The sequence below is a fragment of the Mesoplodon densirostris genome, chromosome 19 (assembly GCF_025265405.1).
Source record: "Mesoplodon densirostris isolate mMesDen1 chromosome 19, mMesDen1 primary haplotype, whole genome shotgun sequence".
NCBI lineage: Eukaryota > Metazoa > Chordata > Mammalia > Artiodactyla > Ziphiidae > Mesoplodon > Mesoplodon densirostris.
In genome coordinates this window covers 5,735,169-5,762,714 of record NC_082679.1, presented here as the reverse complement: position 1 = coordinate 5,762,714, position 27,546 = coordinate 5,735,169, and the positions used below count along the sequence as shown (strand labels likewise).

Sequence of the window (27,546 nt, the reverse complement as noted above, 5' to 3'; positions counted from 1 at the left end):
TTAATTTTAAAGTAGGCTCTTCTGAACACAAGCCCACCTTGTGTTTAGGGTTTTAATGTTATATACATTAAATTTTAATGTTATATACAATGCAGGAGTGTTCTGTGCCCACCTCATATCATTATATGATTTGTTCTTGCATTTCTTAGGCTCTAAATTCATCTCTTTCAGTCTACGTATTTCAAAAGGAAAAGGAATATATTCATATATGTAATTCAACATGTTTGGATGTATTTATCCAAGTTTATAAGTAGCATTAAGTAGTTTACAAAAACACCTTAAAAATGATTTTTCTAAAATTTGTTTTGAAGTAGTTTTAGACTTACAAGAAATTACAAAATATACAAAGTTCCCAAATACCCTTACTCAGCTTCTTCAGTGATATTATCTTACATAACCATAATACATCATCAAAACCAATAAAACGACATTGGTACAATACTGTTAAGTAAACTATAGACCTTATTTGGATTTCAATAGTTTTTGCATGCACTAATTTGTATGAGTTTTGTTTTGTTTTTTGATATATAGAGTTCTAAGAAATTTTATCTCATATATAGATTTCTGTAAACACTACCACAGTCAGGATGCAGCATTGTACCAACACAACATCCTCCTGCTACACTCTCCCCCAACCCTGACCCATGGTGACCACTGATCACACTCCATCACTCCAACTTTGTTATTTTAAGAATGCTATTAAAATGGAATCATACAGTGTGTTTCCTTTGAGATAGGCTTTATTTCCCTCAGCAAATTGCCCTTAAGATCCATCCAATTTGTTGGGTGTATAAATAGTTTCACTTTTTGTTACTGACGAGTCATCTTTTGTATGGCTGTACCATGGGTTTGTTTATCTGTTCGCTGTTGATGGATGTCTGAGTTGTTTCCGGTGTTTCACTGTTTTGAATAAAAATCTATGAACATGGGCTTCCCTGGTGGCGCAGTGGTTGAGAGTCCGCCTGCTGATGCAGGGGACACGGGTTCGTGCCCTGGTCTGGGAGGATCCCGCGTGCCGCGGAGCGGCTGGGCCCGTGGGCTGTGGCTGCTGAGCCTGCGCGTCCGGAGCCTGTGCTCCGCAACGGGAGAGGCCGCAACACTGAGAGGCCCGCGTACAGCAAAAAAAAAAAAAAAAAAATCTATGAACATCTGTGTACCCAATTTTATGTGAACATAAGAATTTGTTTCTTTGGGATAAATACCCGGGAGTCATATGTATTTGTTACGCTTGTGTTTAACTTTGTAAGAAACTGCCAACTTTTCCAGAGTGGCTGTACTAATTTACATTCCCACCAGCAGTGTATGAATGCTCCGGCTGTTTCATGTCTTTTCTAGCACTTGGCACGTCATATTTGATTCCAGCCATCCTATCAGGGGTGTGGTAGTATATAATGATGGCCTTACTTTACAATTCCCTAACAGCAAATGATATTCGACACTTATATACAACTTGAGAACCATATCAGGTAAACTTGTCATGTTTGCTTTCAACCATCCAACATACTTTTTAAAACTCAAAAGGAGAATAGCCTATTATATTTGATGATATATTCACCCTTTCCTTTCCTTTTTCTTCATTCCTGATGTCACATATGTTTCATATGTTTCCTTCTGTTATTTCTTTTTTGTCAGAGTCTCCTTTATCAATTCTTTTTGAGAAGGTCTACTGGCAACAAATTCTTAGTTTTCCTAGCAGTAGGGCTCTTCTTCTCTTGTCTCTATCCAGAGTTATTTCTTTGATATAGTAAGGATATTTAGTTCAGTTTACAAATGGCGAGTCCTGCTTTTGGGGAGGGGGGGAGAAAAAGGACATCTGCCAGACAGGACTGTGGCAGTATTCAATCTGTGTTGAATACTATACCAATTCTATGTTGAGTAATTCATTCCTTTAAAAATATTTTTTGAGCATCTAGACTGTGCCAGGCACTGTTTTTGTCACTGGAGACACATCAGTGAACAAAACAGGCAAAGCCATGGCCTTCATGGAACATACAGTCTAATGAAGGCGACTGAGTAAAATAAATACACATCAGAATTTCAGTTCTGTTACATGCTGTGGAGAAATATTAAGCCTAGTATATAGGCTGTAATGGAGGAGCTATTTTAGAAAGGGTTTCCAAGGAAGGCTATTCTGCACAAATGTAATTTGAAACAATACCTAAGTGTACTGAGGGGAGCCAGCCAGCATAATATTTATGAGCCAAGAACACTCCAGATCTGTTTCCAAGTGTTTTCTCTGGGATTCCTGCCTCACACCACGACCTAAGCCAGAACCTGTGGGACTGGGACCCAGGGCTCTGGGTTTATAAAATGAGCTTTCTGATCTATATTTATTTATTTACTTGATCTATATTTAAATTTGAACATCTCTGCCCTAATTCCTGAGTTAGTGCTCCCACCCCCACCCCCACACTGTCACAGGATGGATTCTGGGCAGATATTCTACAGCAAAGAATTAGACATGAGGGCCCCAGCAACCAGGCCCTCAGATGCTAGTATCTTGTCCTTCTGTGAACCTACACATGCTGCCATGGCAAGGTCTGAGCAGCTCATTCCTGAAACTGATCAGTCAGGATCCCAGAATGAGCTGCCCAGGCTGCTCTGAGTTCTCTGGACCACATGTGTAACTCTACTTTCAGAGCTTGACATCTCAGGTGAATGCGGCTAAAATTTAATCCCTGAAGGGAATGTAATATTATTAAGAAATTATGAAAACAATTCTTAATGTATAGAAATTAGAAAACATATATAAACAATACAGAAATTTTAAATCACCCATATTGTACCTAAGAGCCAAACACTGTTAACAATATATTCTCCAAATTTCAAATGCATGTAAGTATATTTTTACAAAAGAAAATGAGACTAGTCTCTTTATATTTACTATATTATGAACATCTACATCATTCAGTATTCTTCTAAAACTTTTCTAAAATCGACATTTTTATAATACTAAAGTAATACATAATTATTATACAAAGATGTTAACAGTGGAGAATTGCAAAAATTGGGAACGTGAAAACTTCTTATATGCTCTACCTGTAAGCAAAAACCCTAAAGTAATCCAAGCTAAATATTTTATTTAACTAATCGCAATTTTCAAAAAGACAAACACTTATGGTTTGTTCCCATAAAAGGATCATAATATATGTACTATCTTGCAGATGCGTTTTATCTTTTGAAGAATATTTACCTTTCCTTATTTATACTGACAATCTTTCATTGTTATATACTGTTGTTTAGTGGATGTTCCATAATTTACCAAAGGATTCATCTATCATTGTACATTTAGGTTTTTCTTTTTTATTACAAAAGCCTCTGTGGTTAATATTAAGAAAACTTTCACCAAATAAATTGTTGGAATATAATTGCTGGGTCAAAGAGAATGAAAAATTTAAATTGGATCCAGGTTGCCTTCTAATAGTCCTCTTTAACTTAAATCCTCTACAATTAAACCTCCAACACCTGCATAAAAACAATATTTTAAAGTGTGCTTTTTAAAAAATTTGTGAGCTATGCCAAGTATGATAATTGCATTACCTCATAATTCTATATTCTCAAATGTCCCACTCTCACCATTTATTTTTGGAAGGAAACATGTAGTTCACTCATTTGCACCTTCACTTCATCCCCTTACCGACTAGAGGTTGCTATGTATCGATCCCATGCAGGTATTAGCATTTTTATCGAACTCTGCCTTATTGGCTACGCCTATACAAAGGCTGTCTTAATTCCTTCTAAACTACAAAGGCCATACCCACTCCACACACAAACGCTCTCTCCGCAAACTTAAGAGATTAAGTGACCACTGCTTTTGTCAATTCCGTGGCCCCCGCCTCTCCAGCGATGTCTCGGCTTCTACCTTTTTTAATCTTCCCAAGCAGCCGGGGGTCTAAGCGCTTTTCAGCCATAGGGACACCTGCCTTCTTCTAAGATGGCCGCGCCCATGGCGCTCCAGAGTAACGAATCAGCTCTAAAGTGCACGAAGGGCGCCGCCATCTTTCTTTGTTCCTCAGCCGGCTGAACGCGCCATGTTGGCCTTGGATAGGCATCGGTCTCTGAAATCTTACGCAGTTAGCACAGCATTGTTGACCATGCCTCGCAACCGGCCGGTGTTGATAAAAGCACTGAGGGGGCCAGGAGTGACTTCGATGTCTTCCTACAGCCGTTATGGCCCCCGCCCGTCGGAAACGCCGGGGTGGGCGGGGCCATGTTACGTCATAGAGCGGAGCGCGCGGTCGGAATTCGGAAATCCGGCAGCGCTCCAAGGTCCTTGCCAGATTGCCTGGTCCTAGCCGGTCTGCGTCCCTAGGGACCGCTCAGGAGGGCATCCGAATAGCAGGTGAGCTCAGCCTTTTGTCGCTGCCAGTGGTGTCTGGAGGGGTTTGGGATCAGGTGAGTCGGGTTGTGGGCTTGGATTCACGGCCTCTTGGGTCTGTGAAACGTGAGCTCGTGTGAGGGACCTTAATTGGTATTTTATTTAGAATCATTCCCAGAGACGTCAGGACGTTAGTGATGGGGCTTTTGGCAGTCAGTGATTAAGAGTCTGAAGAAATCATCGCCCGAAAGTCCGACTCTGTCAGAGTTTGGAGTCCACTTGGATCACTCTGCTTGTGGGACTCAGGGGTTGAGAGCTGTGATGGAAAGTTTGTATCGGTGAACGCGGTGTCTCGTCCGGGTTCGCGATTTAACCTGGAACTCAGTGTTAGAGAGGCCCGGGTTAGGGAGATGTCCCTGTTGGTTTCTTGGGCATGTTTGGAGTTTAGACTGGCATTTAATATAGGACTCAGTCATAGAGACGCCTGGTGGGGGCTCTCAGTATTTGAGGAGGTTCAGGGTCAAACCTGGAACGCCAGAAACAGACTTGAAGGCTGCATTTCCCCAGTTAATCCAAGCACAGTTCACTCCTCCTAGTCTGTCCTCACGGACCTTACTAACAACTTTGTCTCCCCACATCACCACTCTTCTCGCTGTCCTCACAAAATTCAGTGTGGTTCGGAGTGATCTAGTGCTAAGTTTACTATTTTTAATGAAATTTAATGTAGTTTTCGTTCTTCTTGTCTCCAAGTTTACTATACTTCTTTTGGATATTTCCGTTTAGGGTCATTCTTACTCAAGTAAAAGCATTTCCTTTACTCTATATTCTGTTCCGCAGTGAGAACTTTTTTTTTAATGCTAGGGTTTTTTTTTTACATTTGGGATAATCTGTATAAACATAAGGACAGTTGATTGTATCACTTAATTTCTCCGATCTCAACATATTTTCATTTGAGATATTTATGCTTTTTAAAAATAGTTTCAGGGACTTCCCTGGTGGCGCAGTGGTTAAGAATCCGCCTGCCAACGCAGGGAACATGGGTTCAAGCCCTGGTCCGGGAAGATCCCACATGCCGCGGAGCAACTAACCCCCTGCGCCACAACTACTGAGCCTGTGCTCTAGAGCCAGAGAGCTGCAACTACTGAGCCTGCATGCCACAACCACTGAAGCCCTGGTGCCTAGAGCCCGTGCTCTGCAACCAGAGAACCATTGCAATGAGAAGCCCTCGCACCACACCCCACTCTCTGCAACTAGAGAAAGCCCGCACCGCAACGAAAACCCAGTACAGCCAAAAATTAATTAATTAATTTAAAAAATTGTTTCAATAGTATCAACACAGGTTGGTGAACCAGTGGTATGGTGTCAGGAATCAAATGTATTCATTAATGTAAGTAGTATTGACATACAGTATTTAAAAGTATTCAATTATAGTTTCAGTAACCCATTTTGACTTTCTGATTACTTTCTGATTCTACCACTCCACTTAAAAATTTATGGTACCTTTTTTGTTTTGTCCCAGAGATTTCTGGCTACCTTTATTTCTTGGTAAACTCTTTTCCTTGACCTTTTTTTGCAATTTCAGTTGGTGGGGTTTTTTGTTTTGTTTTTTCGTACTGTAGAAAAGGAAGTCTTTTTTTTTTTTTTTTTTTTTTTTTTGGCTGTGTTGGATCTTCGTTGCTGCGGGTGGGCTTTCTCTAGTTGCAGCGAGTGGGGGCCACTCTTCGTTGCGGTGCGCCGGCTTCTCATTGCGGTGGCTTCTCCTGTTGCAGAGCACGGGCTCTAGGCACGTGGGCTTCAGTAGTTGTGGCTCGCGGGCTCAGTAATTGTGACTTGAGAGTTTAGTTGCTCCTTGACATGTAGGATCTTCACGGACCAGGTCTCGAACCCGTGTCCCCTGCATTGGCAGAAGGACCCTCAATCACTATGCTACCAGGGAGGTCCTGAAAAGAAAGTCTTTTCCGTTGTAGTTGTATTTACTATAAAATTCACCAAGTATAAGCATACATTTCAGTAATTTTAACTGAGTTTCTAGGGTTGTGCAACCATCAGCGCAATCCAACTTTAAAGCATTTCCATCGCCCCAGAAAGTTGTCTTCATCCTCTGTGCACTCAGTTTCCACCCCTACCCGGAGCCACACACAACCACTGATCATCTTCCTGCCTCTATTGATTTGCAATTTCTGGACATTTCATAGAAACAGAATCATAAAATATGTAGTCTTCTGGGACTGTCTTTTTTCATTTAACATAATATATTTGAGGTCTATCTATATTATAAGTATCAGTAAGTTTTCCTTTTTTTCCCCCAAGTGATTTATTGAGGCAAAATTGATAGACAACAAGCTGCACATATTTAAATCGTACAGATTAGTAAGTTTGACCTACATACTCATGAAACTATCACCACAATGAAGATAGTGAACATACCCATCACCTAAGAAGTTTCTTTGTGTCCCTTTTTAATCCATCCTTCTTATATTCCCCACACCTCCCCAAGCAACCACAAATCTATTTTTCATTACTATAGGTTAGTTTTTATAGTTTTTTAAAGTTTTATATGAATGGAATCATACAGTGTACACTCATTTTTATTCTGACTTGTTTCACTCAACATTACTATTTTGAGATTCATCCTTGTGTGTATCCATAGTTTCTTTTCATTGCTTTGTATTCCATTGTAGGAACATTAGTTCATTCTATAGAGTTTATTAATTCACCTTTTTAAAAAATTTATTTATTTATTTATTTGGCTGCGCCAGGTCTTAGTTGTGGCACGCGAGATCTTTGTTGCTGTATGTGGGATCTTCGTTGCAGCATATGGGGTATTTAGTTGCGGCATGTGGGATCTAGTTCCCCAACCAGGGATCAGACCCAGGCCTCCTGCAATGGAAGTGCAGCCTCTCAACCACTGGACCACCAGGGAAGTCTCTAATTCACCTGTTGGTGGGTAATTGTGTTTCCAGTTTTTAGCTCTTACGAATAAAGCTTCTGTGAACACTCATGTTCAAGTCTATAGTTACATGTGTTTTTCTTTCTCCTGTGTAAATCACTAGTATTTGAATGGCTAAATCATGTGGTAGGTGTATGTTTAACTTTTAAAGAAACTGCTAAACTGTTCCCCAAAGTGGTTGTACTTTATATCTAGGAGAAGCAGATGGATGGCTGTTGGGTGGCTCCACATTTTGCATCGTCTTTCTTTTTTTTTTAAATTTATTTATTTATGGCTGTGTTGTGTCTTCATTGCTACTCACGGGCTTTCTCTAGTTGTGGTGAGTGGGGGCCAGTCTTCACTGCAGTGCGTGGGCTTCTCATTGCAGTGACTTCTCTTGTTGCAGAGCATGGGCTCTAGGCCTGCGGGCTTCAGTAGTCGTGGCACATGGGCTTAGTTGCTCAGCGGCACGTGGGATCTTCCTGGACCAGGGCTCGAACCCATGTCCCCAGCATTGGCAGGCGGATTCTTAACCACTGTGCCACCAGGGAAGCCCTCGTCTTTCTTTTTAATTGTAGGCATTCTAATAGGTGTGGAGTAGTATCTTGTGGTTTTAATTTCTATTTACCTAATGATGATTAATGATATTGAGCATTTTTTCACGTGATTAGTTGCCATCCATATATCTTCCTTGGTGAAGTATCTGTTCAAGTCTTTTGCAGTTTTCTGTTGTCTTTTCTTGTTGATTTTTGAGAATTCTTTTTACGTTCTAGCTACACATCCTTCCTTTACCAGTTACATGCTTTACAAAGACTTTCTCCCAGTCTTTGACTTGCCTTTCAACATTCTCTTAACAATATGTTTTGAAGAGCAGAAGGATTTAGTTTTTATGAAGTCCAGTGTGTGAACTTTTTTTAAACAAATAATCCTTTTGGTGTTGTACCTAAGAATCTTTGCCTAACTACAAGATCAGAGGAGTTTTGCCAATTTTTTCTTCTAGAAGTTTCAGATTTTTTTTTTAGGTTTTTCATTTAGGTTTATTATCCATCTTGAGTTATGTATATAGTGCAATGTGTGGATCCAAGTTCTTGTTTTAATTCTTTTTTCTTTTGATATTCATATCTACTTGTTCCAGCAACATTTGTTGAAAAGGCTTTCTTTTCTCCACTGTATTGCCTTTGTGCCTTTGTAAAATGTCAGTTGGCTATATGTATATATATGTGGGTCTTAATCTTATTCTGGACTCTATTCTGTTCCATTCATTTGTTTATGTTGACGTGAATACCACCCTGTCTTGATTACTGTAGCTTGATATAAATTCTTAGAATCAGGTAGTGTCAACCCACCAACTTTGTTCTTTTCCACGGTTGTTTTGGCTATTCTAGACCTTTTGCATTGCTATCTGAATTTAAGGATCAGGCTGTCAAGTCGCTACAGAAAAACTTTCCTGGGATTATGAGTGGGATTTTATGACTCTATAGACTAATTGTGGAGACTGGTCTGTTTGGTTTATTTCAGAAAATGATTCTTTTTCTAACAAGCTACATCTCTCCATTTATTAAAGTCTTTACAGATTTCTCAGTGATATAGTTTTCAGAATGTCTTTTACATTTTTTTAGTAATTTTCCCCATAAGTATTTCACATTTTTAAAATTGTATTATAGATAGTATTGTATTTTTTAAAACTAAATGGCCTTGTAGAATGAATTAGGAAATATTCTCTTCTCTTCAATTCTATTCCTGAATGATCCATTGGATGTGTATAATGAATTTTGTTTGTCAAATCCTAGTTTGAGACTTTGATGAATAATGTTGCTACATATATTCAGGTGCAAATAGGACATGTTTTCATTTGTTTGTTAAATTCCTCTGAATGGAATGGCTGGTTCCTAAGATAAGTGTGTGTTTTACAAAGTTTCAGAAGTGCCTGTACCAGTTTACTATTATTGTATGAGAGTTCCAGTTTCTCCACATTCTCATCAACATTTGGAATTATTAGTCTTTTTAATTATATCTAGTTGGCATGTACTAGAATTTCACCATCATCTTAATTTCCCTAATGACAAATAATGTTGATCATCTTTTCATGTGTTTATAGACATTCATATGTCTTCTTTAGTGTAATGTCTATTCAAGTCTTTTCCCATTTCTAAATGGGTTGTTTGTCTTCTTAACAAATTGAGTTTTTTGAATTCTTTATATATTCTGCATAGAAGTACTTTATCAGATATATGATTTGCAAATTTTTCTCCCCATTTGTAGCTTACCTTTTCCTTTAGCTTTATAATGTTTTTTGATGTGCAAAATGTAATACAACTCCAGTTTTCTTCTTTTATGGTTTGCTGGTTTTGTGACATGTCTTCTCTGCCTAACCCAAGGTCATGAGAAATGTCTCATATGTTTTCTGAAAGATTATGTGTGCATGTATAGATATAAATAGATAAGGATATGACTTTATTTTTTTTAAGAGCAGTTTTAGATTCACAGCAACACTGAGTGGGAACTGCATAGAGATACCATATACCCCTCTTCCCTGACATGTGTAACCTTTCCCCACTGTCAACATCCTGCACCAGAGTGCTGAATTTGTTATAGTCAATTTACATATTGACACATTATTACCCAAAGTGAATAATTTGCATTAGGGTTCACCCTTTTTTTTTTTTTTTTTTTTTTTTTGCGGTACGCGGGCCTCTCACTGTTGTGGCCTCTCCCGTTGCGGAGCACAGGCTCCGGACGCGCAGGCTCAGCGGCCATGGCTCACAGGCCCAGCCGCTCCGCGGCATATGGGATCTTCCCGGCCCGGGGCACAAACCCGTGTCCCCTGCATCGGCAGGCGGACTCTCAACCACTGCGCCACCAGGGAAACCCCGGGTTCACTCTTGTGTTGTATGTTCTTTGGGTCTCGACAAATGTAAAATGACATGTATCCACCATTTAGTATCATACAGAACAGTTGCACTGCTCTAAAAATCCTCTGGGGCCTCCCTGGTGGCGCAGTGGTTGAGAGTCCGCCTGCCGATGCAGGGGATACGGGTTCGTGCCCCGGTCTGGGAGGATCCCATATGCCGCGGAGCGGCTGGGCCCGTGAGCCATGGCCGCTGGGCCTGCGCGTCCAGAGCCTGTGCTCCGCAACGGGAGAGGCCACAACAGTGAGAGGCCCACATACCGCAAAAAAAAGGAAAAAAAAAAAATCCTCTGGATTCTGCCTGTTCATCTTGCCCTCCCTCCAACTCCTGGCAACCACTGATCTTTTTACTGTCTCCTTAGATTTGTCTTTTTCAGAATGTCACATAGTTGGAATTGTATAGTATATAGCCTTTTTAGATGGACTTCTTTCACTTAATAATATGCATTTTAGGTTCCTCCTTGTCTTTTCATAGTTTGATAGCTCATTTCTTTTTAGTGCTGAATAATATTCATGCATTATCTGGATAGATGGAGCTGCTATAAATACCTGTGATCAGGTTTCTGTGTGGACATAAATTTTCAACTGACTTTGGTCAATAGCAAGGAATGTGATTTTGGATCATGTGTTAAGAGTATAGTTTTTGGTGGGTTTTTTTTGGCTGCGTTGGGTCTTCATTGCTGCACGCGGGCTTTCTCTAGTTGCAGCGAGCGGGGGCTACTCTTCATTGCAGTGCGCGGGCTTCTCATTGCATTGGCTTCTCTTGTTGCAGTACGCAGACCCTAGAGTGCACAGGCTTCAGTAGTTGTGGCACGTGAGCTCAATAGTTGTGGCTAGTGGGCTCTAGAGCACAGGCTCAGTAGTTGTGGCTCACGGGATTAGTTGTTCTGTGGCATGAGGGATCTTCCCAGAGTAGGGACCGAACCGATGTCCCCTGCATTGGCAGGTGGATTCTTAACCGCTGCACCACCAGGGAAGTCCCAAGAGTATATATAGTTTTGTAAGAAACTGCCAAACTGTCTTCCAGAGTAGCTGTACCATTTTGCCTTCCCATCAGCAATAAATTAGAATTCCTGTTGCTTCATATCCTCTTCAGCATTTGGTGTAGTCATTGTTTTGAATTTTGGTTATTCTAATAGGTGGGTGATGGTATCTCATTGTTTTTTAAATTTGTTATTTACTAATTACATATGATGTAATTTCCTAATTACACATCTTTTCATTTGCTTATTTGCTATCTGTATATCTTCTTTGGTAAGGTGTCAGTTCAGGTCTTTTGCCCATTTTTCAATTGGGTTGTGTTTTCTTATTGTTGAGTTTTTAAGAGTTCTTTGTATATTTTGGATAACAGTCCTTTATCAGATATGTCTTTTGCAAATATTTTCTCCCAGCCTGTGCCTTGTCTTCTCAATTTCTTGAGGTAGTTTATGTTTTTAGCTATTACATTTAAATTTATTATCCATTTTAATTTAATTAGAAACGGATATTCAGTTGTTCCAGTATATTTGTTGGAAAGACCATCTTTTTCCTCATTGCTTTGTCTTGCACCTTTGTTGAAAATCAGCTGACCATACTTGCATTTATTTCTCAATTCTCAATTCTGTTGCACTGACTTATGTATCTATCATTATGTCAATACAGTACCTATTTTATTACTATGGGTTTAAAATAAATTTTGAAATAGATTAGTATAAGCACTCACCAACTTTATAATTCTGTTTTACAATTGGTCTAGCTATTCTAGATTCTTTACCTTTTAATGCAAATTTTAGTATCAGCTTCTCCATATTTATAAAATTCCTGGTGTACCTTTGATAGTGATTGCACTGAATCTGGGGAGAATTGCCATCACCATATTGAATCTTCCAATCTACAGGCTTGGAGTGTCTCTCTGTTTATTTATATCTCTTTAAATTTGTCTCAGAAGTGTTTTATAGTTTTCAATATACAAGTCTTGCATTAGTTTTAATTTATTCTTAAGTATTTTTGTTCTTTTTGATGCTATTGTGTGTGGAATTGCTTCCTTAATTTTCTTATTGGCTGGATCATTGCTAGTATAGAGATATGCAATTTACTTTAATATATTGTTACTGTATCCTGTAACCTTGCTAAACCTATTTACTAGTTCTAATACTTTTTTCGCATGTATTTCTTAGGATTTTCTATATACAAAATCATATTGTCTATGAATAAGAACAGTTGCACTCTGTATTTCCAATACAGATACCTTTAAGTTTTTAAAATGTATTTATTTGTTTATTACCTATTGAACTGGCTGGAACCTTTAGTATAGTAATGGATAAAACGGGTTAAGACAGCTATCCTTGCATTGTTCTCAATTCTAGGAGAAAAACATTCAGAATTTTACCATTAAGTATGATGTTGGTTTTGGTTTTTCATAGCTGCCCCTTATTAGTTTGAGTAACTTCCTTTCTGTTTCTAGTTTTTTGAAAGTTTTAATCATGAGTGGGTATTAAATGTGGTCACATACCTTTTCTGTATCCTTTGAGAAGAACATGTGGGTTTTGTCCTTTATTGTATTAATTTGGAGTAGGACATTACTTTATTTTCCCATGATAAACCAACCTGCCATTCCTGGGATAAATCCCCCTTAGTTGTTGTCTATAATCCTTTTTATATTATGCTGCATGTGTTTTGCTAATACATTGTTAACAATTTTTCACCTATATTCATGAAGGAGATTGCGCTGTAGTTTTTTTTTTTCTGTGATGTCTTTGTCTTGCTTTGGTATCTTACTAATCCTGGGTTTATACAGTGAAGCCAGTTGAGAGTAGGCTTTTTTTGTGTGTGATGATTTTTAATTACTAATTCAATTTCTTTACTTGTTACATAGGTATTAAAATTTTTTTAAAATCTTATTTCAGTTTTGTTTCTTTCTAGGCATTTGTGCATTTCATCTAAGCCACACACACATATATATATATATATACACACACACACAACATTTTATACAATTTTTAAAGGTTACACTCCATTTACAGTTATTACAAAATATTGACCATATTCCCCATGTCGTATACCTTGTAACCTACCTTTGTTTTGAATTTATTGACAGTTTTATACCCTAGTATATGGTCTTTCCTGGAGAATGTTCCATGTGCTTTTGAAAAAATATATATTTTATTGCTGTTGAGTGTAGTGTTAAATAAATGTCACTTAAGTTGATTGATTATATTGTTCAAGTCTGCTATATCCTTGCTGGTTTTATTTTTGTTTTTGTTTTATCATTACTGGCAACCAGGGAGAGCTCACCTAACTCTTAGTGTCCAGCGTTTTTACTGGGGCTCAGTGAACATAGACATGATTTACTGAACTTAGTCTCCAGCCCCTCTAGAGGTCAAGCTGATACCATGTGGTCCAAGGGCCCTCACCATAAATTACATCATTAGCATAGACTATCTTGTATGGCCCAAGCCTCCCAGGTAAGCAAAGCCGTTCTTATTGGGTGGGGCATTCCAAGGGCTTATAGGTTCCCTCTTAGGAACTGAGGGCAAAGCCAAACCTCTGTTGGGCAAGATTAACCCTTTCATATACAAAGAGAAATAGACAACCTTAATGATTTGCTTAGTACGGTGGTCTTCAAAGTGAGGTGTGGGGACTTCCCTGGCTGCCCAGTGGTTGGGACTTTGCCTTCCAATGAGGGGGGTGCAGGTTTGATCCCTGGTTGGGGAGCTAGGATCCCACATGCCTCGTGGCCAAAAAACCAAACCATAAAAACGGAAGCAGGGACTTCCCCGGTGGTGCAGTGGTTAAGAATCTGCCTGCCAATGCAGGGGACAAGGGTTCGATCCCTGGTCTGGGAAGATCCTACATGCTGCGGAGCAACTAAGCCTGTGTGCCACAACCAGTGAGCCTGTACTCTAGAGCCTGCGAGCCACAACTACTGAAGCCCACACACCCAGAGCCCATGCTCTGCAACAGGAGAAGCCACCGCAATGAGAAGCCTGCACACTGCAACGAAGAGTAGCCCCCACTCGCCACAACTAGAGGAAGCCCTTGCACAGCAACAAAGGCCCAACGCAGCTATAAATAAATAAATAAATAAATTTATTTTTAAAAAAAAGAAGAAACAATATTGTAAAAAATACAATAAAGACTTTAAAGAAAATGGTCCATGTTAAAAAAAACTTAATTAAAAAATACTTAAAGAAAAAACAACTGTGGTGTGTGTACCTACTGAGCATATACTTTTGAATTGGTACCTGGGCACACATACTTTTTAAAGCACAATGTCCAGATCCTTGGAAACTTCCATGTGGCCTCTTCTGTAAACTTGATCTGCTTGAGCTTTCACCCGTGGCATCATGTCCTGCTGATTCTGCTTTCCCTCCTTCCCTTTAATAGTCATGCCATTTCTTCTTCACAAAAGAACGGCATACATTTCACACATTCAAAACCTTGTTTTATTGCCCCAGAGTATGAAAGCCTCTGGGGCACCAAATAAAGGAATAGTTGGAAATATTGGGGTCCCTTATTTAAGGATTAGTGACAGCATCTGGGCCCAGAGGGAATGTACACTGAAAGTCAATTTGCTCTTCAGCCCACAGGTCCTGGCTCCCCAGGAGAAAGAGTGATCAAGTGAAGGAATGAGGGGAGAAAGAGGAGATTCTTGGAGTTGGAGATCATCATTTCTGAGGACATCTTTAACTGGACACCAAGATTTCTGTCTCTAAGAATTACATGGCAGATGCAGAAGAAACAAAAGACAGAATCCATGTTACTCACTATTTCTTGAGCATAGAAGAAGATGATCAAGGTCCAGGTGATTTTTGGTTTGTTATATCTTTCTTTTGTTGTCTAATGGATTTGTGGTGACCTGAAAAAAAATCAGTTCAACTAAAAGAAGTATAAATTGGGGATAGTGGGGTTCTGGGGAGAAATTAACTTAGACTCTGAATTCAAAATCAGGACAAAGTGGGATCAGGAATATATCGTTCATAGGGGTCACATCAAGTGACTAATATTGGAAGATAATGTGTGACTGTGGTGGGCCCTGTGGGTTACATCAGCTGTCACTTTGCATTATTTCTGGCAGACGTCACAACCAGAGAAACACGAAAAGCTCCTTGGTATGTGTTGACTGAGGAAAAAGCAGACCAGCTTCTTGAGGGATTCAATGGTTTATGTCACTTAGGTGAATGGAATGATACTCCTAACAACATCGATAACTCTTAGGGGCTCCCCACTAGCCAGAGTACCACTGGCCTGGTACCAGTTGAGCATCTAAAAGAAAGACGAGTGCAGCTGACTGAAGAACATTACCTATATAGCTATATAAAATTCGATGAGTTTATAGTCATACTCAAAAAAGCCAGTTACAAGATAAATAAGTACTAGGGATGTAATGTACAACATGGTGACTATAGCTAACACTGCTATATGATATATAGGAAAGTTGTTAAGAGTAAATCCTAAGACTTCTCATCACAGGGAGAAAATCTTTTTCCTTTTTTTCTTTTCTTTTTATTGTATCTACATGAGAGAAGATGGATGTTAGCTGAACCTATTGTGGTAGTCATTTTGCAATATATGTAAATCATACCATCAGGCTATACATCTAAAACTTATACAGTGATACATGTCAATTATTTCTCAATAAAACTGGAACAAAAAAACATTGCAGTTTGATAGAAATCAAATATTTGACCTTTGAAATGATGAAGTAACATAATCAAACCTATGTTTTGGGGAACAGTGGTGGAGATTCACTCTGAGTTTAAGAAATAGATTCAGTGTGAAATAATTCAAGCTTCACAGATAACAGATCAATACTCCTTGACCATGAATTACACTCATATATGAACCACCTCTGCAGGGTGAGCTACCATTGTCATTTTTAAGACATCCTCCAGCCTGTTTTCAGTGTACTGGAATTCTTTACATTTTGGTGTCTACAGGCCAACTTTCTTCTCTTTTACGTAATGCAATGAACACCAAATTATATATGTGTGATAATTTAATAATTCATGTGTCGATGAATATTTAGATATTCTTGTTATTACCAACCATGTGACATTAAACATTCTTGTTAATGGCTTTTTGTGAAATTGTATCTGTATTGCTTCAGAGTGGCCACAATCCCTTCCTCAGGTTTGATAATTTGCTCAAAAACTCACAGAACTCAGGAAACCACTTTTCTTAACTTACAGATTTATTTACTTACATTTACATGATACAACTCAGGAACAGTCAAGTGGAAGAGATGCATAGAGCAAGGTATGGGGGTGTATCACCCTTCCAGTACCTCAGTGTGTTCACCAACTTGGAAAGTTGCCAAACCTGTAGTTTTGGGGGTTTTTTTGAAGGTTTTATTACTTAGGCATGATTGATTAAATCATTGGCCATTGGTGATTGAACTCAGTCTCCAGCCCTTCTCCCCCTCTCTGGAGGTTTCATCACATGGTTTGTTCCTCTAGCAGCCAGCCCCCATCCTGAAGCTGTCTGGGTGCCCTCCCCCTACCTGTCATGTCATTAGCATACAAAAAACACTTATCGGTGTGGAGATTCTTAGTGTTTGAGGAGCTAGGTTACCAGGAACCAGGGACAAAGACCAAATGTTTATTTTTGTATCATATCATTGCTGAGTACTTTGTTTCACAGTCTATCATGTGGCTGCAGATCAAGGTGTAAGCCCTAGGATGGGGTCTGATCTGAAGGCTCAAGTGGGGAAGGATGCACTTCTAAGCTCACTTACACGGTTGTTGGCAGAATTCATTTCCAGAACTCAAATGAGATCCTCAGTTTCTACCTGTCTGCTCATGTAAGACCACTGAGTTCCTTGTCACGTGGGCCCCACTAACATGCCATCTTGTTTCATCAAAGTCATCAAAGGACAGATTCTATTAGCAAGCTGGAAATCATATATAGCCTAATTTAAAAGGGGTATCTCATCACTTTTGCTCTATTCTTTTTTTTTTTTTTTTTTAAAAACAATTCAGCCCACGCTCAAGGGAAGGGTACCTCACAGGGGCATGAATACCTAGTATGTAATAAGGAATTTGACTGACTTTTATCTCTGATTCCTGGGAGGTAACCGATAAACCCTTGGAATTACCCATGTGATAAGAGTGTCTTTGTTTTTCATCTTGGACCACTGGGACCACACTTTATAGTTTATGCTATGAGGTGACTCATGTGGGCCCTAGATGATTTGTGCTAATGAGATAATTCAAGATGAGGGCTGTCCATGCCAAAAAGACCAACCATGTGATTAGAGGCTTGTGGCTTTCAGCCATATGTAACAGGTCTAGCCTCCAGGAAGGGGGAAGGACCTGCATTCAGCCATGTGGTCAGTGATTCAATAAATTATGCATATATAATGAAGCTTCAATAAAATCTCTGGACACTGAAGTTCAGGTGAGCTTCCTTGGTTGGCAGTACTCCTAAGGACTGTCACACAATGTGGCTGGGAGAAGATAATGCTGTCCAGGACTCCATGATGAGAGTCATGTGTTTCAATACCAAGTAGCCTTCATGTCTGACCTTCCTGGCACAAAAATCAGAACTTTGAAGATAATATTCCATTTTTTTTCTGAGTTCTATTGTTTCTGTTGTAGGTAGTCTGTCTTTTGTCTCTGTATGCTTTTATAGTTTCCCTTCATATTTTGTGTATTATAGTTTTAGTCTGATGTGCCTATGTATAGACTTCATGCTTGGAATTTGTTGGGATTCCTGAGTCTGAAGTTCAGAGTGTTTAATCAGTCTTGAAAATTTCACCTTTAGATCTTTGGATACTGCTTCTCCATTACTATATTTTCTCTTTGTTTTTGTTTTCAAATCTTCCTAATCAACTTTAATGGTCTTTTTTTTTTTTTTTTTTTTTTGCTGTGGATGTATCTTGTATAGTTTCTGGGGTTTTTTTTACATTTATTAAAAACACTCTTGTAAATTCTGGATGTGGAGGCTGTTCATGGTTGATTCTCATATTGGCTGTGAAGTTTCATGGTAATGTAGGAATTCTTTATTTGTCCTGATATCATTTGCATATTTTTAGTATGCAAATGGAAATAGGTGCTAAAATAGATAGATAGAAAGATAGGATTTTGCTTCTACTGAAATGTATTTGAGAAAAGTATATAGATGCAGGCTATACAGTGAAAATTAGAACAACTTCTCTCATGCTTCTTCCATATTGATAAAAAGAATTCCCATCATATTAAACTGGACTCTATTATTACAGGAATTGCTGACACTGGAGGATGTGGCTGTGGAGTTCAACTGGGAGGAGTGGCAGCTCCTGGATGCTGCCCAGAAAGACCTATACCGGGATGTGATGTTGGAGAACTTTAACAATTTGGTGTCACTGGGTAAGGACAGCTCCCTGTGTCACTTAGAGGTGCCAGTCACTGGCCTTTTCTCCATCACCTGATGAAAGCTTTGCAGTCACTGTGGTCTTCCAAAGAGTTAGATTTTCAGTCCCCTGTCTGGCCCAAACCAAAAGGGTATAATCTCCTGTATGCTGAAGGAGAACTTTTACTTTGCATACAAGAAATTTTGCCTCTAAAATGCAGTATTTTCCCATTTTGACATACTGTACCCCAGTCCCTGTATCTAAGTCTTCTATCATTTCTCATGAACAGGGTATCAAGCTACCAAACCAGATACACTCTCTAAGTTGGAACATGGAAAAGAACCATGCATAATAGAAAACAAAATCCAGAATAGAACCCGTCCAGGTGAGTGAGGGAGAACCAGCAAGGGGAGTGGTCAGGGAGGTCATATTCTAGTCATTAAGAGAAGGGGTCACAGCTGTGTGGGTGACTGAGGCCCCCACAACAGCTGCTCCACATATTCATCTCCCCAGATGAGCACTGTTTCTTTGTGGGTATTTAGCTTTAAATATATTCCTTGTCTCTTCTTGGATCTGATATTTATTTCCTCTTACATCTTTATAATTTTGTACTGGGATCATATGGTAGACAATAAAGATCCAGCTCCCCCCACTATATATCATCTTTTAAGCACTTTCATTCCATTTTTCCTAGGAATCGGGAAAGTTGACAGTCCTCTGCCGGAGCACTCTCAAGACCAAAGATTTCCAAAGAGCCTGCCACAATGCAGTGAACAGAACGCATTCAGAAAGAGTGTTCATCTGAGCAAAACACGTTTAGCCCTAACACAAAATCATACGTTTGACTTACGTAAAAAAACTTGGAAATCAAGCTTAAGTTTAGTTAACCAGAAGACAAGATATGAAATAAAGAACGCTGTGGAGTTTAATGGAGATAAGAAATTCTTTCTACATGGTGATCGTGAACAGTTGTATTCTGGAATTGAATTTCCTGAAAGTATAAAACACATCATTGCTAAGTTCCAAGTCCTTAAGCATCAGAGGACGCACAAAATAGAGAAATCCCAGGCCTGCATTGAAAGTGAGAAAACATGCATCAGGAAATCTCAGCTTATTTCTCATGAGAGCATTCATATAGGAGACAAACTCCATCAGTGTGATCTGTGTGAGAAATCCTTCTCCAGAAATGTCACGTTCACTAAACATCAGAAAACTCAAACACGAGACAAACCCCATTTAACCAGTGGATGCAGAAAAGTCTCTACTGTGAAGAGAAGTCCCACTGTACATCAGCAAACCCAAACAGGAGAGAAATCCTATATGTGCAGTGAGTGTGGAAAAGGCTTCACAGTGAGGCGCTATCTGATTGCACATCAGCGAACTCACAGTGGAGAGAAACCTTATGTGTGCAGTGAATGTGGAAAAGGCTTCACCGTGAAGAGCAATCTCATTGTGCATCAGCGCACTCACACAGGGGAGAAACCCTATGTATGCAGTGAGTGTGCGAAAGGCTTCACCATGAAGCGCTATCTTGTTGTACACCAGCGAACTCATACTGGAGAGAAACCATATTTGTGCAGTGAATGTGGGAAAGGCTTCACCGTGAAGAGTAATCTCATTGTACATCAGCGATCTCATACAGGGGAGAAATCTTACATATGCAGTGAATGTGGGAAAGGCTTCACTGTGAAACGCACTCTCATTATACATCAGCGAACTCACACGGGAGAGAAATCTTACCTATGTAACGAATGCGGGAAAGGCTTCACCACAAAGCGCACTCTTGTTATACATCAGCGAACTCACACGGGAGAGAAACCCTATGAATGCAATGAGTGTGGAAAAGCCTTCAGCCAGAAGATATGCCTCATACAACATGAGAGGTGTCATACAGGAAAGACGCCCTTCGTATGTACTGAGTGTGGAAAATCCTATTCCCACAAGTATGGTCTCATTACCCATCAGAGAATTCACACAGGAGAGAAACCCTATGAGTGCAATGAATGTGGAAAAGCCTTCACCACGAAGTCAGTACTCAATGTACATCAAAGAACTCACACAGGAGAAAGACCATATGGATGCAGTGATTGTGAGAAAGCCTTCTCCCACTTGTCAAACCTTGTTAAACATAAGAAAATGCACATAAGAGAAATGAGTAGATTCGGTCAAGTTGGAAATTCCTTTAACAGAGAGTCACAGCTCGTTACTTACGATTGAACAAGAGCCCCGTTAATGCAGTGACTGGGGAAATGCCTTCTGTGGCAGCTAAGACTTTGTTTAAACACCAGTGTTTCTAGCAGAGCAGAACGTAATCATGGTACTGCCTGTTATCAGATGTGTGCCCTGAGGAGATGAAAGGATTTTGCACAGGAGATAAACCTGGTGAGTATAGTGAATGTGGTAGTGCCTTTAGTGATCCTTACCTCACATTTTCTGTCAATGAAAACATGTTGGAAAAACTCTGATACATTCAGTGTGGAGATGCCTTGGGCAAAACTTTCTGACTTCATTATGTGTCTGAAAAGTATATATTCTCCGACAAATTCTGTGAATGAAGAGACTAGGAAAGTCTTCAGAGGGAAAACAGACTTTATTATCAGGGATCTTCACTGATCATCAGTGAGCTCATTGTTCATAGAAATATGATTTTAAACAAAAAGAAGGAGATATGATGACCACAGGAATGTCTTTCCCCCAGAAAGAAGACCTCAATGAGTGTCAGAGTTCACACTGGAGAAAAACTTTTTAAGAGGGTAGTATATATGGCAGGATTTCAGTGATACATTATGCCTCATCATTTGTCAGGAAATCATATAGAAATTAAAACCTTTATGAACATGCTAAAGGTAGAGCATCTCTAGTTAAATATCAGAGGACTTAAAAAGGAATGAAGTTCTGTGAAAATGATAAATGTTTGAGTGCTTTTTGTTACAAATCTAACCTCATCATATATCAGATCATGCACCTGAATCTCCTTTCTGGCCTTGTCAGTAATTCCATAGTTTTAAAAAGAAGTCTGCTTTTCTCGTCACTGATTTTTATTGTTATATACGATGGAAGAGTGTTCTATGTCTACCCTCATATGCAATTAGCTCTTACTTTTCTTCGGCTATAAACATAATTGTAAATTTAGCATACTGAACTTCTTTAAAAGGAAACTGAATGTGAACACATACTTGCACTTGCTTAACTAAGTTTATAAATATAACCAAATAGTTTACAAAACCACCTTCAAAGTTATTTTTATAAAATTTATAATTTGAAATCATTTTAACTTATAAGAAAATGCAAAAGTAGTCCAGAGAATTCCCTAGTATCCTTTCTGCAACTTCTTCCAGTAAAAACATTTTATGTCCATATTTTATTATTGAACCCAGGAAAATGACATTGGTAGTATACTGTTAACTCCTAACCTTTTGAGTTTAGATTTCACTAGATTTTACATGAGTTTTTTAATCATTTTTTGTAATTCTAAGGTGCTTTATTACATATATAGATTTCATTGTAACCGTCATCCCCAGGGCGTACAACTGTTTTATCAACACAGACACCCTCATGCTACCTTTTTATGCTCACATCCTCTATCCAAACCTACCTCTGGCAACCACTTGTCTGTTTTCCATCAATATAATTTTGTCATTTGTGAATGTTATCAAAATAATTTTTATAACTGGATTTTATATAAATAAGTTGTATTTATTTATACACATTTACAATTTCTTATTAGAGAGGACATGTAAGCTTTTTGGGTTTTTTTTTTTTTGTCCCTCAGCAAATTGCCATTAAGACTTATTTGAGTTGTATTGTTTTATTTTTATTAGTGAGTAGTATATATACTGGATGTATTAGTTTATCAGTTCACTCTTCAGAGAAGTTTGTTTCCTGGTTTCAACTGTTATAGGGAAAGATGCTGTAAATCGGCATCCAGGGTTTTGTGTGAACATAAATTTTCATTCCTCTATAATAAATATTCAGGTGTGTGCTTATTAGGACATATGGTAAGTTGTGTTAGCTTTAAAAGAAACTACCAAACTCTCTTCCAGAGTGGCTATACCATTCGATATTCTCACCAGCAGTGTATGAAATCCACTTGTTCCACATCCTCTCCAGCACTTGGTATTTTCAGTATGTTTTATTTTAGCCACTCTACTAGCAATAGATGAGAGATTCAATTGCTCTTCATTCTCGCCAGCACTTGGTATTGTCCTACCTTACATTACTCATTCTATTAGGTTTGTGGTCGTATCTGATCTTGAGCTTAACCTGCATTTCCCTCATGGCTAACAACCCTGTTATTGTTATTATCATTATCATCATCATTTTTTGACTTACTTATAACTGGAAATTTGTACCTTTTGACCACCTTCACCATTTCCACCGTCCCACCCCCTTCCAACCTCTGGCAACCACAATCTATTCTTTATTATCTACAAGTTTGGGGGGTTCTGGATTCTACAAATAAGAGAGATCATACAATATTCGTCTTTCTTGGCCTGACGTATTTCACTTAGCAAAATGCCCTCAATGTTGCAAATGGCAAGATTTCCTTCTTTTTATGGTTGGATAATATTCCATTGCATAAATACCATGTTTTCTTTATCCATTCATCTGTCAATAGACATTTAGGCTTTCCATGTCATGGCTATTGTAAATAGTGCTGCTGTGAACATTTAGGATGCACGTTATCTTTTAAAATTAGAGTTTTTTAAAAAAATTAGAGTTTTCATTTTTTCCTGGATATATATACCCAGGAGTAGACTTGCTGAATCATGTGGTACTTCTATTTTTAATTTTTTGAGGAAACTGTATACTGTTTTTCATAGTAGCTGTACCAATAACAATCTTCATTCTTTTTATGTCTGCATAGTGTTCATAAAGAGACATCCCATGATTTATTTAACCCATCACCTACTAATGTACATTCATATTGGTGTTAGTTACCTTTGACTGCATTACAAATCTACCTGTCTAAAACTTATTGTCTAAAGACAACAAACATTAATTATGATAAATATTAATTCTGTTATGTGGGTTGACGGTTGGACTGTCTGGTGTGTGCTGTCCTGACTGGGGGCTACGTGATCTAGGTGGCTTTTTTGATGTATCTGAACCTCCCCAGGAATGGTTGAGGCCACTTTTCACATAGTCTCTCATCCCAAGGCTAACCTGGGGTCTATTACAATGTGTCAGAACAGCTCCAAGAGACAAACAGAACATGCCTCAGTGGGCAAGTCTATTTCTATCCTCGGTGTCAAGCTTGCTATTATCCCATTGGACACATTGGTCACAGTCACTGTGCAGGAGCACTATCCAGAGGTATGAATGCAAGGTGCAATAATAAGTTTTTGTAACAATCACAAGATTATTTATTTCCTTAAAATTGTCAAAATTGATGCCATGAATATCCTTGTACATGTTTGTTCTCACAAAAATAATTTCTACTGAATTTCAATTCTTAAAATTGGTGGCTCTAAGACAAAAGTTTAAATTGGGTAATTGCAAGTTGTACTCCAAAAACATTTTATTAATTTTTATACTCTAGACTCAATCCTGCCCCCCTAAAAAACATACCAAACGTCTAACACCTAAAATTTATTGGTGTGCATTTTTTGAACTAGAACTATGACAAGCTTGATAATAACATCAATTCATTCAAAGCTGTATGTGGTGGACACCTCTGTTATCTACTGTGCAGATGAAAGATGAAACCCAATAGAATGAATATTATTCATCATTCACTCTTCATGAATTTGAATATTATTAAGACTGGCATTTTAAAAATTAAGTATTTTCGATTTTTAAAAATAAGTGGCCAGGGCCTCCCTGGTGGCGCAGTGGTTAAGAGTCCGCCTGCCGATGCAGGGGATACGGGTTCGTGCCCCGGTCTGGGAGGATCCCATATGCCGCGGAGCGGCTGGGCCCGTGAGCCATGGCCGCTGGGCCTGCGCATCCGGAGCCTGTGCTCCGCAACGGGAGAGGCCACAACAGTGAGAGGCCCGCATACCGCCAAAAAAATAAATAAATAAATAAATAAATAAAAATAAGTGGCCAGTATATTATTTAGCTATTAAAAATTTTAGGTTGGCCTGGGCTTCCCCAGTGGCGCAGTGGTTAAGAATCCGCCTGCCAGTGCAGGGAAGACGGGTTCAAGCCCTGGTCCTGGAAGATCCCAAATGCCGCAGAGCAGCTAAGCCCATGCGCCACAGCTACTGGGCCTGCGCTCTAGAGCCCGCCAGCCACAGCTACCAAGTGCACGTGCGGCAACTACTGAAGTCCGCACGCCTAGAGCCTGTGCTTCGCAACAAGAGGAGCCACTGCAATGAGAAGCCCGCGCACCGCAATGAAGAGCAGCCCCCACTCGCCACAAGTAGAAGAAAGCCTGCGCACAGCAACGAAGACCCAACGCAGCCAAAAATTAAAAAACAATTTAAAAAGTAAAAAATTTAGCACACACACACACACACACACACACACACACACACACACACAATTTCCTTTCCTTTTCCTCCATTCTCCCAACGGGTTTAGTTGGAACCACAGTTGCGGTGTTACATTACTATGACTTTGTAACGCTATTTGCAACTGACGTAATGTAACATGATTACTCTCTTTTTTTTTACACAACCTTTTATTCTCCTTTAAGTCATATTTCCCTAATTTTTGACCCTTGGTCTTCTGGGCCCTGCCTTTGTCTTTGGACCCCAAAGGGAAAGCTAACCCCCTCTGTCATAGGTACCGCCCTTCACATTGGGCCCGCCTTCATTGGCCTTTCCCCCATACATACGAACAGCTTTAGCACGTTCCAGCTGTTTTTATTTCCTAACCTATGGCCGCCATCCCTGTAACGTCAGAGCTTCTCCAAGCCCTGTGCCGTTCAAAAGTCCCTTCAGGCCAATTTCTCTAGAAACTTGGCCCAGATATCCTCTACCGGACGGTTCGCCTGTTCCCAAACGCGAGTTGTGCTGTACGGATTCCTCCACTTCCTGTAAGATGGTTGCGCCCACTGGGCCGTTTCCTAACTTTCGTACAAAGTGGATCATTGTCACTGCCATTTTAATTTTCTTGCCAGCTCGCAGAAAGGGATTTACCCCCATGCCTCTCTTGTTCGGTGCAAGCTCGAGCTTATGCGCATATGTCCGTTTTTATTAAGGGTTCAGGTGCCCCAAAATTAACAGCTTCGGTGACCTTCCGTCTTCCCAGAGTTCCCCGCGCACGAGCGCAAAACGGGGCTCTTCGCTCTTCAGACGCCCGATCCCCAAACATGGCCGCGCCCACGGGGCCACGCTAGAGGGCGCGGCCAAGTTACCTCTGAAGAGAAGTCGGAAATTCAGTTGTCTTCTTGCGGCAAAAACGTTTCAGACCCTCGTTGGCTACCGTACCGCGGTGATGAGGGAAGCGAGGAAGTTCCGCGAAGTAAGTTCAGCCGTGGATGGGTCGCGGTCGTCCCTGGAGGAAGTCAAGTTAGTGGCTGGGTCTCTTCGTGTACAGTGGGGAGTCAGGGCCTGTCAGCGTCCGCGTTGGGTGATGCGTGTGGAATACAAGCGGGAGGACAGCGTGAATGGGAGTTATTTTCCAGGGGAGCCCTAAAGGGTGGGTAACAGTGTGTGTGTGGTCGGGGTACTTCTGGCTTCAATCAGGAGGTTCTCTTATGGTTAGTGGTTAAAGACAACTAGAGGTCAGCGATTTAGTCGCCAGGGCACGTGTGGGCGTCTTTGCCGTTTACTCTCTGTAGGGCTCAGTGATTGCGAACTGGAGGGTGGTGTTTGTCAGTGAATGCTGTTTATGGTTCGGGTTTTGTTTGGGGCTAAAAGATGAAGTATCTGTTTCGGGGTTAATGGACGGGAGTCTCTGAGATTATCCCGGGTGGTGATAGTAGTCGTTTGGGGTACAGATGCGTGTATGGGCTGATACTTTGGAGGCCCGAGTACTTTGGCCGCTGCGTGTGTTGAGCTCCAACCGCGGCCTCTGTAACAGATGTGATGGACGTTAACGTTACCCTTCTGCCGTTTAGGTCGGTCCCTTCTTCACCACTAGTTTTAAAATCCTCTTTGGCACCCAACATCACCCCTTACTCTTAAACTCTCAGAAATGAAGGTCTTTGGCGAGATGAATGATCCAGAGATCCACCAGATGAATATCTAATAGCAGTATGTTTTACGATATTTAAGATGCAGCTTTCATCCTTTGTCCTGCAAGACTCCTGCACATTCCTCTTGGATAGTTCTTTCCAGATTCTGTCTAAAACCAGTAATATAACATCTCTGTCACCGTGAGTTCTGTTCCCAAAGGACAATGCTTGTAAAATTTTAGTGTATTTCAGTTTGAGGCGTTTATATTATGTCCTTAATATTCATAATTCAGATAAATTGTGTAAATGGTACTATGATTTTCTCTTTCACTTTATTTCATGGAATATAGATTTACAAATTATTTTAAATGCGTGAACTGGTGGTATTATAAGTAGGTTTATATTCAGTGATTGCATACATCTATATAGAGGTGAAATATTTAAAATACTTAGGTGTCATTTTTTGGAACATTTTATGATTATGCATTTACCTATGGATTTGTTCCCTTGCCTTTCACCTCCAGCCTAGACTACTTATTTTTATTGCAACTGTAAACGTATTATTATTTGCTAACTCCCGTTTCCTTATAATTTTTTACAACATAAAAGAGCAGTTGACTTTATTTATTTATTTTTGGCTATTTAAAAAAAAACTGAAGTATAGTTGATTTACAATATCGTGTTTCACGTGTGCAGCACATTGATTCAGTTATACATGTATATATAGATATCTTTTTCAGATTCTTTCCCTTCTAGGTTATTACAAAATATTGAATATAGCTCCCTGTGCTATACAGTAGGTCCTTGTTGGTTACATATAGTAGTGTGTGTATGTTAATCCCATCCTCCTAATTTATCCTCTCCCCACGCCCCCCCAGCAACTAACTTTTTTTTTTTTTTTTTTGCGGTACGCGGGCCTCTCACTGTTATGGCCTCTCCCGTTGCGGAGCACAGGCTCGGGACACGCAGGCTCAGCGGCCATGGCTCATGGGCCTAGCCACTCCGCGGCATG

General features: G+C 39.7%; 2 protein-coding genes across 4 annotated transcripts in view; both read left to right on the top strand.

Moving 5' to 3' along the window:
* Window positions 1-4,262: 4,262 nt before the first annotated feature.
* LOC132480942 (zinc finger protein 614-like) lies at window positions 4,263-21,609 on the top strand. Its single transcript, XM_060085552.1, is given in 7 exon segments — window positions 4,263-4,342; window positions 14,717-14,938; window positions 18,356-18,482; window positions 18,756-18,851; window positions 19,161-20,619; window positions 20,621-20,665; window positions 20,667-21,609. Coding segments are annotated over 6 exon segments (1,839 nt in total). The 5' UTR covers window positions 4,263-4,342; window positions 14,717-14,923; the 3' UTR covers window positions 20,764-21,609.
* Window positions 21,610-25,730: 4,121 nt separating this feature from the next.
* The window catches only part of ZNF615 (zinc finger protein 615), a 46,954-nt gene continuing 45,138 nt past the window's right edge, over window positions 25,731-27,546 (top strand). For all 3 annotated transcript variants that reach the window (XM_060085546.1, XM_060085544.1, XM_060085543.1), the window contains exon 1: window positions 25,731-25,879. The gene's annotated coding sequence lies outside the window, so the exon portion shown is untranslated. The remainder of the gene's footprint in view (window positions 25,880-27,546) is intronic.